We start from the raw sequence: 12,431 nt of genomic DNA on the forward strand, positions 1-12,431 counted from the left end.
GTACTTTATCCACTGCGCCACCTAGCCGCCCCGCTAAATAGATTATTATAGAGAGTTGTGTTAGCTTGGTCATTTGTGGGGGAAAGGAACATCAGGCAGAATCTGATTCAAAGCTTAGATGGTCACATCAGCAAAGACAGAGCATTCTTAGTACTTAGTACAGAGACACCCAATTGACTTTGGCTCAACTGAAGCTCAGAATTCCTGAGCTCAAGTGATCCACCAGCCTCAGCCTCTTCAGGTTGCAGGGATGGCAGGCATGTGCCACCATGCCTTGTTTGAATATTTTAAAAATAAAAATAAAAAGAGGAAGGAGATAAAATAATTTAAGCAAAACTGATCGATCATTTCCTTGATCATTCTACAAAAACGTTGGCATTATACATAACACTCCACACCTGTGGATACCACTCCCTTCCCCAACCTCTGCAAATAGCAGGGGGAATGACTCAAGGGCAACCAGGTGGCACAGTGGGTCTGGATTCAGGAAGACCTGAGTTCAAATTTGGCTTCAGATAACTTCCTAGCTGTGTGACCCTGGGAAAGTCACTTAACCCTGTTTGCCTCAGTTTCCTCATCTGTAAAATGAACTGGAGAAGGAAATGGCAAACCACTCCAGTATCTCTGCCCAAAAAACCCCCCAAAGCGGTCACAACAAAATGAGAATGAAGGACTTCTTAATAATTAGAGCTAAAAGTGCCTCCCTAGGGAGGTAGTTGAACATCTTTTCACTGGAGGTCTTCAGATGAGTCTGGAACATTGTAGAAGCATTACCTATTCGAGTACAGTTTGGACTGGATGGTGCATTCACTTTTCTTGTTTCCTTCCCACCCTCTCCTGCCAGCACAATTCCCTGGGCTGCAGAGTAAGATGCGAGTTGTTCTCCGGGTGGAGGTAGAGGCAGTCAAGTTCCTGAAGGAGGAGCCGCAGAGACTGGATGGGCTTCTCAAGCGCTGTCGAGGGGTCACCGACACACTGGCTCAGATCCGAAGGTCAGCATGACCCCCACCCTTCCCCAGGGGTCACCATCATACCAGCTCATTTACCCAAGACAACCTTGATCTTTGTACTCCCCTCATGTCATGGAATCACTCTGGCCCCAAATCTCAAGTCAGACCATGCCCAACTCAACCCTCCCTCTCTATTCTACCCCCTAACTACCTCCACACCCCTAAGACTTGGCCTAGAGGGGTCTCATCTGAACTCAGTAACTCCTCTTTGTGTCCCCCCTCAGCTCGCTCTCTCCAACCCTGGGGAACCCAGAGCTCCTTTCTCATGCCCACCACTAAAGGACATGAGGGTGCCTTGTGGGAAGAGCTAGCAGGGACTGCCCACCTCACTCCCCTTCCTCCAAGGGCCTCACATCACCTGTCTCCCCAGGCAAGTGGATGAGGGTACATGGCCGCCTCCAAACAACCTCCTGAGCCAGTCTCCAAAGAAGGTGACAGCTGAGTGTGACTTCGGCAAAAGCCTGGACTTCGAGGTGCCACCGCCCAGCCCTCCCCTGAGCCTCCATGAGTTGGGGGGGCCAGGCGAGGGCACCGCTCACACACCCAAGGGGGGCAATCCCTCCAGGGGTCCTGAAACACCCAGCAAGAGAAGCGTGGACAAGGCCGTGTCTGTGGAGGTGCTTGGGCTGTTGGGGACTTATGTGTCTGGGTTCTTGCTCCTTCTTGGTCCAGAGTTGGGATGGGGAATAAGGAGCTGCAGGATGGCCAAGTATGGAGGCTGGGCTGGAGAAAATGGCTGGATAGGAGGAGATTCACTACAGCTTCCCAGGTGGGAATCTGAGCATCTCCTATCCCTGGAATGTAACTTTTTTGCCTATTTTGGGGGGGGGGCAATGAGGATTAAGTGACTTGCCCAGGGTCACACAGCTATTTTTTGCCTTTAAAAAAAAATCCCCATACACAGTGCCTGGTCCATAGTAGGTACTTAATAAATGCTCATTGACTAACTAATGAAGTCTCTGCAAAGTATAAAATGGTTAGGGTCTCTTCTTGATGCTGATACTTTTTGGGGGGCAGAGCAAAGATGTTACTTTGAGCCTACCATTTTGCCCCTCCTATTTCCTAGGGATGGGGTGGGATAGGAGGAAACAGGGGTGGTAGAAGAAACTGAGGCAGGCCAAAGGTTCTGTGGAAGGGCAGCTTTGGGTCTTGTCTCCTCACCAGCTTTCCCCTTCCTTCCCTCCCCACAGGCAGCTGAGAGGGACTGGGAGGAGAAGAGGGCAGCCCTGAGCCAGTACAGTGCCAAGGACATCAACCGGCTGTTGGAGGAGACCCAGGCAGAGCTGCTGAAGGCCATCCCGGACCTGGACTGCGCAGGAAAGCCTCGAGGGCCAGCCCCAACCCCTGAGCACAAGCCCTCCAAAGCCCCCCATGGCCAGAAGGCAGCCCCCCGCGGAGAGGCCAGCGGGCGGAGGGGCTCAGGTAGGGGAGGCACGGGCCAAGCGCTGGGCAGTGCTACAGCCAAGGGAGGGGAGGCCCTGATGTGATGAGGCCCCCAGAGCCTCTGTCCTCAGGGAGCTGCCAGTCTGATGGGAGAGGCCCAGTTTCTGCCCTGCTCTGTGGAAGAAGGGGAGCTTGGAACAGAGAAAGCCGAGAAGGGCATCAGGACCTGTCTCTGCTCCTCAGCTGGGATCGAGCCAAGGGAACTCTTAGTTCCCTCCCCTTTGGAGCTCCCCACAGGCCCCAAGTGAGGTTTTCATGGACTTCCTTCCCCTTCTGTCTCCAGATGAGTTGACTGTGCCCCGATACCGGACAGAGAAGCCTTCCAAGTCGCCCCCGCCGCCCCCTCCCCGCCGTAGCTTCCCCTCGTCCCACGGCCTTACCACCACCCGCACCGGGGAGGTTGTGGTCACCAGCAAGAAAGACTCAGCCTTCATCAAGGTACCATCTCTACCTCCCGCCTCCAGCAGGGACCCCCGGAAAGTTTGCCCTTTAGCTGAGCTCAGCACAGTCTGCAAGGGCAGGAGGGAGGGTTGGAATCTTCTGACTAAGGAGAGAAAGGCTTGGTGACAGGTGAAGCCCAGGTCTGGAGACAAGAGGACGCTTAACATGACTCCTTTCGGTCCTTCCAGATGTGGAAAGAGAATCCTTCCTAGAACCAAAGGGAGGAACCAGGGAAGGGGGAGGTCCAGGAAGTTGTTGAAGCTGGGATGGGGACAATGAAAGGAATATTTCATACCATCCATGGGGCAGCTAGGTGGCACCATAGTGCACAGAGAGCCAGGCCTAGAGTTAGGAAGACTTACTTTGTGAGTTCAAATCCAGCCTCAGACACTAGCTATGTAATCTTGGGCAAGTCACTTAACCCTGCTTGCCTCAGTTTCCTCATCTGTTAAAATGAGCTGGAGAAGGCTACTCTAGTATGTTTGCCAAGAAAACCCCAAATGGGGTCACAAAGAGTCAGGTACAGCTGAAAACAACAAAAGTGTATTTTAGGGCAAGGAGTGGGGTGGCATAGACTCTTACTTTGTTCTTTAAACTCTAAGACATCTTACCTTAGGGAGAGAGATTGTGTAAGGTACAGGGGAAGGGAGGAGAGGCAAATAAGGTAACATAGAAATTGGGTCTGAGGTCAGGGGGATTCCTTTACTCTCTTTGGGGTCCCTTGCAGAAGGCAGAGTCAGAGGAGCTGGAGGTGCAGAAGCCCCAAGTGAAACTCCGCCGGACAGTGTCTGAGGTGGCCCGTCCCGCCTCCACGCCGCCCATCATGGCCTCAGCCATCAAGGATGAAGATGATGAGGATCGAATTATCGCAGAGCTGGAGGTGTGTGACAGGGCTCAGCCCGGGCTGCAGGCTCCAGGCTCCTGGCACAACAACTCCTTCCCACTTCCATGCCCAGGCAAAGAAGACAAAGCTTAAGGCCAAGAGGAGTCAAACTCCCGGCTTCTGTTCCTGGCTCTGCCCCCAAGTCTCTGGGCTAACGATGAGCCAACAATGTCCTCCTCTTTGCCTCAGTTCCCCGCTCCTGCCCACCCCCAGCCCACTGTAAGATGCGAGGAGGAACTCTGATTCACTTCTTCTCATGTCGGGAGGTGGATCGAAAATGCTTTTCACTCTCTCTTCTTCAAGTACTTTGGGATTTCTCTAGCTAAATGCTTAGAGATATCTCATACCTAAAAGCTCTGAGGCTGAAGAATGAGAATAGCTCTTGGGGCTATACCGTGTCCTCTGGAAGGGAAGGAGACCAGAGGGAGAACCAGAGTTTCTTATGCAGCCCAGCGGCTTGAGAGAGGTCAGCCCACCTCTGGTTCTTCCCTCACCTCTCTAAGCGAGGCTAGAGACCGGTATCAGTGTCCCCCGCCCTCCTCAGGGGTCCCTGACCAAAGGCAGCCGAAAGGCCCCCCTGCCCCAGCATTTTGGCCCCCCCCTCCAATGCCACCCCCAACCTTCTGCCTCCTCAGGTGTTTGAGAGAAGTTCAATGCCCCTCTCCCCCACGCCCCGCTGCCAGCTGCTCCCAGCCTCGCTCTCCCCCCAGGAATTGGGGCCCCTTGGGGTCCCCACCCCGGGCCCCCCACGGAAGGTAACCAGTCTGAACCTCTGCTCAACTGCTGTCTCTCTGCCTGTCCCTTCACAGCACCCTCTGCCTCCGCTGCCTCTCTCACGCTAATATTGTAACATGCTAACACGCTGCTCACCTGCTCCTGGGCTCCTCCAGGCTCTCAGTCACTGACCAGGAATGACACTTATGGACTTGCCGTCACCCTACCCACTGGACACTTACCCTTGTCTTGACAGCCTCCTCCCCTTGGGGGGACCTGTGGCTCCCTGGTCCATGAAGGGGTTCTCCAATCACTACCATCCTTTAGCCTGGGCCCCTGGACAGCAGTTGTCTTCTTGGTCCCTGCCTGTGTGTGGTCTAGCCCCCAACCCGTGCCCCTCTGGGAGCTGGTCCAGGTTAGGCACCCTGCATCTCTAGGCCTTGTCTTCCCTCCTGCTTTGTCTCTCTGGAGGGTGGGGAATAATCGGGAGATAAGGCTGTTCCTTGGCCTCTTCTCCCCTCTTTGGCCTCATCTCACTCACTTTGGTCCAAGGAGACCACGTCCCCCTTTGAGACATTTAACTTCCCCAGGCCTTATTTCCTCATCTGTAAATCTGTGAACCTGGTGTCTTATGAGATCCCACAGCTTCCTTGGCCTCTGGTCCTGTCATCTCTTAGCATCCGGCCGTCTTTCCTTCTCTCTATGCTTGGTCTCTGCCACTGCCTTATTTCCATACCTTTTCTCTGGCCTCTGGCCTCCTTGGGGACCCTGGGATGGTTCTGCTTTGGGAGGATTCCTTTGGTAGAAGAGGGTGATAGATACTGGGGAACATGGATGCTATCAGCTTTGGGGAAGGTCTACTACAGGATTGGGGGAGGGGGCATAGCTCCCTGGACTAATTTCCTCCCGGGCCATAGTCTGATTTCCATTCTGGTTGGAAGCTCCGATGCTGTCTTGTAATTCCTCCCCAAGGGACAGGTGCCTCGGGGAGGAGATGGGAGCTTGGGAGAACTCAGTGACCCATTGAAAGAGTCATGTTCAGGATGCCCAGGGTGGGAGAGACCCACAGGGCCCAGTAGCACATGCACGTGCACATGTACACATGCTCATGCACACGCTCATGCACACACACAGATATGCATACACATGCACGCACGCACAGATGTGTGCAGAGGCAGAGCACCAGACCAGAAGGGCCCAGCTAACTACTCTGCATCCTGCACTACACCATCAGAAGGTGGAACCACTTGGGTGTGGTGCCAGCTTGGGTATCCTCACCCGAAGCCTCCTTAGAGGCTTCACCCCCAGCTGCAGGTAAGTACACACCCCAGGCAGGGGGTAGGGGCTGGGGAAGGGGTTTCCAGTGCCTCTCTTCACAAATCTCTGGTGCCATTTCCAAGTGGCAGGGAATTTCTCTCTTCACTGACCACCCCAAGTAGAGGCGAGTACTATCCTTGGGCTCATAGACTCCCTGGGTTTGGGTGGAAGGAGAACTGGGCATGGGCTGAGCCTTCACTAGGCTGGCCTTGGGAAACCCCCAGAAAGAAATGAGAGAGGTTGGAGTGGCAGCATGGCTCAGAAGACCCCTGCGACTGGGCCTGAGTTCACTCTTCTCCTTAATCTCTCTTCTTCCCCCAGATTTCCCCGCTCCCCAGAAGTTTCTGTATCCCTCAGATCATCCTAACAGAATGCACTTCCAATCCACCATCACCTCCAGAGGTAATGCCTGAAGAAGCAAGCACAAGGATAGTGCCTATTCCATTGCCTCGGGCATCAGCGAGTACTGGTAGAAGCAAAGTCACCAACCGCTGCCAAGCACCGCCACTTGGCCAGGGCCTGACAGGAGCCAAATTGGTGGTGACAAGGCCTCGGGAAGAAGCTGATGCCTGCCCACCCGGGAGTACCAAGAGGCCAAGCCAGGAGGAGTCATCATTGAAAACAACGGGCACCAAGGTGCAAGCACCAACAGAAGGGACCATCCAACAGCCGGCAGAAGAAAAAGGAGCCAGGCTGGCCTGCCGCAAGGGCGAGGGGCCAGACGACAGTCAGGAGCCTACCCAGTATCTGGGTGTCTTTGAAGGGGCTGCCCCCACCGTGATGAGCCCAGAAGAAACCATCATACCCTCTGGACACAATACCCACATGCCCACGGGAGACCATGCAGAGAGGACTTCACCTCAGGCACAGAGTGAGAAAGGTCCCCTTGGTCTGGATGCAGCAGAGAGGGATACGAGCCCTCGGCTCCCTTTCCAGAGACTTGACAGTTTGGAGGAGACGCTGAAGGAGCTGGAGGCTACCTTGAATGCGATGGGCAAGGCCCCTTCAGCACCTGCCACTGGCACCCTCTCTGGGACCTTGTCCCAGCCCCCTGCTTCCCAGGTGGCTGTTCTGCCCTGTATACTCTCCTGCTTCACACATTTCTCCCTTCTGTCCTTCCGAGTTGTGGGAAGTGGGGAGGACAGAGGAGACCTGAGCCTTGTCCCCACCTGCCCCGAGGGGTTTTCTGCTTCTTTCCCAGTGACTATAGCTAGTCAGGGACTGGATGCCCAGCATGGGCAGTGTCCAGGTGAAGCTGGGAAGCTGGCTCGCCTGAGCTCTTGCCCAGTTCTTTTCCTGGCTCCTGCACTAGGATGGGAGGAGGGTGTGAAGAAGATGCAGGGTTCAAGAGGGACCACTTCTACTTGTGATCACCCCCCAGGCCTACCCCAGTCCTGCACCCCCTGCTTTGTATCTTCAAGCCAATAAATAAAGACACTCTCCCCCTCCACCCCACCCCTGTTCCCACGACTTATGTCTCTGACTCTTTCTCTGTCTCTTGAATTATCTCTGCCTGCGTCTCTCCCTTTTGGCCTCTTGTTATTTCTCCTCTTTGGGTAGGACCAGGCCTGGTGTTTGAGTGGGTGTGCTGCCACCCACCATTCTCAGAGCCCCGACCCATGGCTGGAAGAAAGGTGGGAAGATCAAGGCTTATTAAAAAGAGAGAAGCTGGCCCCCAAGGATGTACCCAGGAAGAAGCAGTATAGTATGGAGGACAGTGAGTTAGCAACATCAGGAGACTTCTTGCCCCTCTCTGGGCCTCAGTTTCCTCTTTCTGCAAAATAGGAGCATTATACCAATAGGAAATGGTTTCTAAAATCCTGCTGCCTTCAGTGCTCTGCCGCTGGCTTCCTTGCCTGGGTGTAGAGATTGCAGGATCAGAGAGATCATTGTAACCCAACCCTCTCCTGTTGCAGACAGTGCCATCTCCATCCTACTTTGGTCAGCATTGCCAGTGACATTCCTCTTTGAGGTGACCTGGGAAAATCTTCTTCCTAGGGCTGTTGGTACCTCCCAGTGATGGAGAGGCAGGAGAGCCCTAGAAGAGCTGCTCACCATTTCAAGCTTGTTTGCTGTTCAGTTGTTTTGAGTCATGTTCAGCTCTTTGTGACCCCATTTGAGGTTTTCTCAGTAAAGATGCCAGAGTAGTTTGCCATTTCCTTCTCCAGCTCATTTTACAGATGAGGAAACTGAGGCAAACAGGGTGAAGTGACTTTGCCAGGGTCACTCAGTTGGTAAGTGTCTGGGGCCAGATTTGAACTCAGGAAGATGAGTCTTCCTGACTCTAGGCTCTGCACTCTATCCACTGCACCGCCTAACTACCCCCATACCCTCTTGAGCAGGGCTTCTTAATTTGGAGTCCACAGTCACAAACTTGAAGAATAGGGGGAAATTTGCACCTTTATTTTCACTGACCTCTAACTGAAGTTTTGTATTTCCTTCAGTTAAAACCATTGCTCTGCGAAAGGGTCCCTAGGCTTCACCAGACTGCCAAAGGAGTCTGTGACACCCAGAAAAAAAGGTTGAGACGCCTTGTTCTAGAAGACTGAGGAGGCTGAAACCTGCTGATATCAATGCCCATTTGGTCTGCTTAGCTCTGACCAGAGGAGTGGAGAATTGGCCAGGGAGCATATTTCCCTTTTCACTGAGAGGGCCCTGGGCCCAGAGAGACCAAGAAGGGCTCAGAGGATCCAGAGAGCCCTCAAAGAGGGGCCTCTGGGCTCAGAGAGAGGAAGGAGAGGGGGCAGTGAGGCCAGCCCAGATTCCCTTTTTTCTAGACCTCTTGCCAACTTTTACTCCGGTTTCTGCCCCTCACAGAGCGGCGGGGTCTCCATCCCACCCATGAAGATGGTGACGCCAGGGGCATCCAGGCTGAAGCCAGGACAGGCAAGCAGCCCTGACAAAGGCAAGCACAGCAAACAGCGGGCAGAGTACATGAGGATCCAGGGCCAGCAGCAGGTATGAAGGTGGGGACCTGCCCACTTCTGGGTGGGGGGGGCCCAGCCCCTTGGTGCCCACCCTGCCAGTGCTCCTGGAAACCCCTGAAGGAGGGCGGAGGCCCCCCTCCTGACTCCCTTGCAGTTCTCTCAGCTCTAACGAAAGGCCATTTATCCTCTCCTGCGCCCTCATCGCTCCGCTGAAGCAAAGGCTGCAGGGTCCTTCCTGAAGCCCAGACGTAAGCTGGGCTAGTAATTGACTTTGCCTCCCTAGCCCACCATCTTCCTTTCACCTCCTTCCTTTCCTGCTCTCACATCATCTCCCATCACAGACCATCTGCTAGCTACAGTCCCCTTCCCTCCACTCCTCCCCACTGTTCTTCATGACACCCTTCCTTGCTAATCCCTAACCCCCTACTCCTTACCCCCAGAAGCCTTCCATGAGGCCAAGAGAAGCACCATCCAAGAGGTAGACAAATGACCTAATTATAGCTAACAGACATAGTGCTTTTTCCAAAGTGCTTTACAATCTCATTATCTCATTTGGTCCTCGCATTAGCCCTGTGAGGGAGGTGCTATTATTATCCCCATTTTACAGATGAAGAAACTGAGGCTCATATCAGGGAAAGAACTTGCCCAGAGAGGAAGGTGGGTCATATAGATAGTAAGCATTGGAGTTGGGATTCAACCTGAGGACTTCATGACTTCCAGATTCTGCTTTCCATCTCTACTCATGCTGCCTCCATTTAAAAATCTTGTTATGTTTGATGTGAGCTTTAAATTTTCTGTTCTGTGAAATGGGGCATGGTCTCTTTATAAGAGTAGTGAGAAAGTAACAAGTGAATTTAATTAGAATGAAAGTGGAGGAGATCAATCACTACCTACTTATTAAACTCCACTGCATGCAGGACCCTCAGGCTAGGTGCAAAGGGAGATAAGACCCTCTCTCTGCCCTCAAGGGGCTCAGAATCTAGACAAGACAATGCTGTTTATGGCAAAAAATATTTACCAGCCCAAGTAGCCTCTGTGATGTGCCCAAAGGGCCGGTGGGTGTTGCATGAAGTTGTTGACAGTGAGATGCCCTCATGGTTGTGTGGCGGATGTGGAATTGGAACATGTGGACTTGAGTACTAGCTCTGTCACTTGCTATAATAAGACTGTAAGTTATTCTGTCTTTCTGACCCTTGGTTTCCTCATCTGTAAAATGGAAATAGCAATACCCATGCTACTTGTTTTATGGGGCTGTTGTGATCGATGCATTAAAAATTTTTAATTTTATTTATGTTTTTTAGTTTTATTTTAAGTTCTGAACTCTTTCCCCTCCCACCCCTCACTAGAGAAGGCCACCATTTGACAGAAATATATATTTATTTTACATTTCATATATTACTTATATATTTCTATATTATTTTATACTATATTATACATTATTACATAAATACTTACATTTATACATAGATATGATATTATAACATAAATATTTATATTTTATATATGTAAAACTATACTAAGCATACTGCCCTTCATCAGTTCTTTCTCTGGAGGTAGATAGCAGAGGGAGGCATTTTCTATGTTAGAAAGGTCTAGATAATATTGGAGCTATTATCCCTATGGAGCCAGAGGAGGTCAGAGAGGGCTTTCATGCAGGAGGCAAGGGCTCAAGCAGGCCTTTGTTTAAGTTGGATGGGTTTCCTAGCTGTGTGACCCTGGGCAAGTCACTTAACCCCAATTGCCTCACTAAAAAAAAAAAAAAAAGATGGATGGGCTTCATTGAATAGAGGGGTTGGGGGAGAGCTTTCCAATGGGGAGGAGCACAGAGTAAGCCAAGGTACAGACATGGAAGAGGGAATGTCACTTAGACTCAAAACCCCAGAATCATCCTTTACAAACCACGCCCCACCTCTTATCAAAATGCTTCTAGTCATTCCGTCATATGTTGTAATCAATTATAAAGTCTTGCTGATTCTCCCTCTGTAGTGTCTTTCAGCTGTCCTCTTGTCTAAAGTCCTGATACCCTGGTTCAGGTCCTGGTTACCTTCTGCCTAGACAACATACACGGTAGCCTCCTCACTGGTCTTCCTTCTTCCATTCTCTATGTCTCTAATCCATCCTGAACCCTGCTGCCATATTAATCTTCCTTATTCATAGTCAGGAAACCTTTCAGTTGTGAAGCCTTTGGTGTCTCCTCATTGCCTGATAACTAAAGGAACATTTGCAACCATGTATCCTAAAGCCCAAGCTTTAAATAAGAGCCCCTACAATCTGGGTTCAATTTAACCTTTCACAAACTCATTGTTGCCTCCTTCCCTACCAAATCTTTGTGTCAGCCCAGTCACTGTCCTCTGAACATGCCTTACACTTTCCCCCGTCCCCTCATCATGTTTCTATGCCAAGGATCACCTCCCCTTTTCTATTCCTATCCCTGTTATTTAACACAAGGCTTTGCACATAGCAAGTGATTAATAAATGCTTTTTCATTCATTCATTCTCCCTGCCCAGAATGTCTTCTTCCTCCTCTTAATTCCTACACTTCTTTCAAAACCCTTTGGAAGCCCCACCTTTTCTCAGAAGGCTTCTCTGGGGGCATTTAGGTGGTGCAGTGGATAGAGCACTGGCCGTGGAGTTAGGACCTGAGTTCAAATCCATCCTCAGACACTCACTAGCTGTGTGACTCTGGGCAAGTCACTTAACCCTCATTGCCCCATGAAGAAGAAGAAGGAGGGCAGCTAGGTGGTGCAGTGGATAAAACACTGGCCCTGGATTCAGGAAGACTTGAATTCAAATCTGGCCTCAGACACTTGACACTTACTAGCTCTGTGACCCTGGGCAAGTCACTTAACCCTCACTGCCCTATGAAGAAGAAGAAGAAGAAGAAGAAGAAGAGGAGGAGGAGGAGGAGGAAGAGGAAGAAGAAGGCGGAGGAGGAGGACTTCAGAGCTGTCCTTGAACTCTCCTTCCTCTGAACTTCCCAAGCAAGTGTTTATCCCCCTCTTAGGGTACTTGACATAGGTTAACTAGAATCTACATTTGTCCTTTTTGGATATGTATCCTGTTACCCTAATTAGAGAATAAGGCCTTTGGTGGAAGTGACTTTATATCACCACCATACCCAACACATAATAGGCGTAAATAATGGTTGTTGATAGTAGGACAATGGGTGACTTAGTGAATAGAACATTGGACTTTGAATTAGGAAGACCTGAATTCAAATCCTTCCTCAAGCATTTAATGAGTATATGACCCTAGGTAAGTCATTTAACTTTTCTCAGGCTCAGTTTTCTCATCTATAAAATGGGGACAATAAGAGCACCTACCTCACAGAATTGTCACCAAATTCATGTGAAATAACATTTGTACAGAGCTTTGCAAATTTTTTTTTACATATAGGGTATTTTATTTTTTCCTTTACATGTAAAGATAGTTCTCAACTTTTGTTTATACAAGCTTTACAATTTCAGATTTTTCTCCCTCCCTCCCCCCTCCCCTAGACAGCAGGTAATCTGACATAGGTTATATCTATATATCTATATACATATACATATATAGATATATATCTATATACACACACATATATACACATAATAACATTAATCCTATTTCTGCATTAGTCCTGAGATAAGAGAAAAAATCAGAGCAATGATGAAAAACCTCAAAATAGAAAAAAACAACAGCACCATAAACAAAAGA

The 12,431-nt window shown here is 50.5% G+C and overlaps 1 protein-coding gene across 20 annotated transcripts in view; it reads left to right on the forward strand.

Annotated features, from left to right (window-relative positions):
• SRCIN1 (SRC kinase signaling inhibitor 1) overlaps positions 1–12,431 on the forward strand; it is a 134,285-nt gene that overhangs the window by 105,601 nt on the left and 16,253 nt on the right. For 7 of the 20 annotated variants that reach the window (XM_044000283.1, XM_044000284.1, XM_044000278.1 and 4 more), the window contains exons 14-20: positions 845–992; positions 1,381–1,627; positions 2,201–2,432; positions 2,737–2,891; positions 3,622–3,774; positions 4,413–4,532; positions 6,130–7,958. In XM_044000283.1, coding sequence (XP_043856218.1) covers positions 845–992; positions 1,381–1,627; positions 2,201–2,432; positions 2,737–2,891; positions 3,622–3,774; positions 4,413–4,532; positions 6,130–7,236 — 2,162 coding nt within the window. In that variant the 3' untranslated portion in view covers positions 7,237–7,958. Of the gene's footprint in view, positions 1–844; positions 993–1,380; positions 1,628–2,200; positions 2,433–2,736; positions 2,892–3,621; positions 3,775–4,412; positions 4,533–4,586; positions 5,806–6,129; positions 7,960–8,625; positions 8,767–9,342; positions 9,997–12,431 lie in introns of those variants that run through there. The other 13 variants (XM_044000286.1, XM_044000287.1, XM_044000288.1 and 10 more) reach the window with 8 other exon arrangements.

Source organism: Dromiciops gliroides, chromosome 4 (genome assembly GCF_019393635.1).
Source record: "Dromiciops gliroides isolate mDroGli1 chromosome 4, mDroGli1.pri, whole genome shotgun sequence".
NCBI lineage: Eukaryota > Metazoa > Chordata > Mammalia > Microbiotheria > Microbiotheriidae > Dromiciops > Dromiciops gliroides.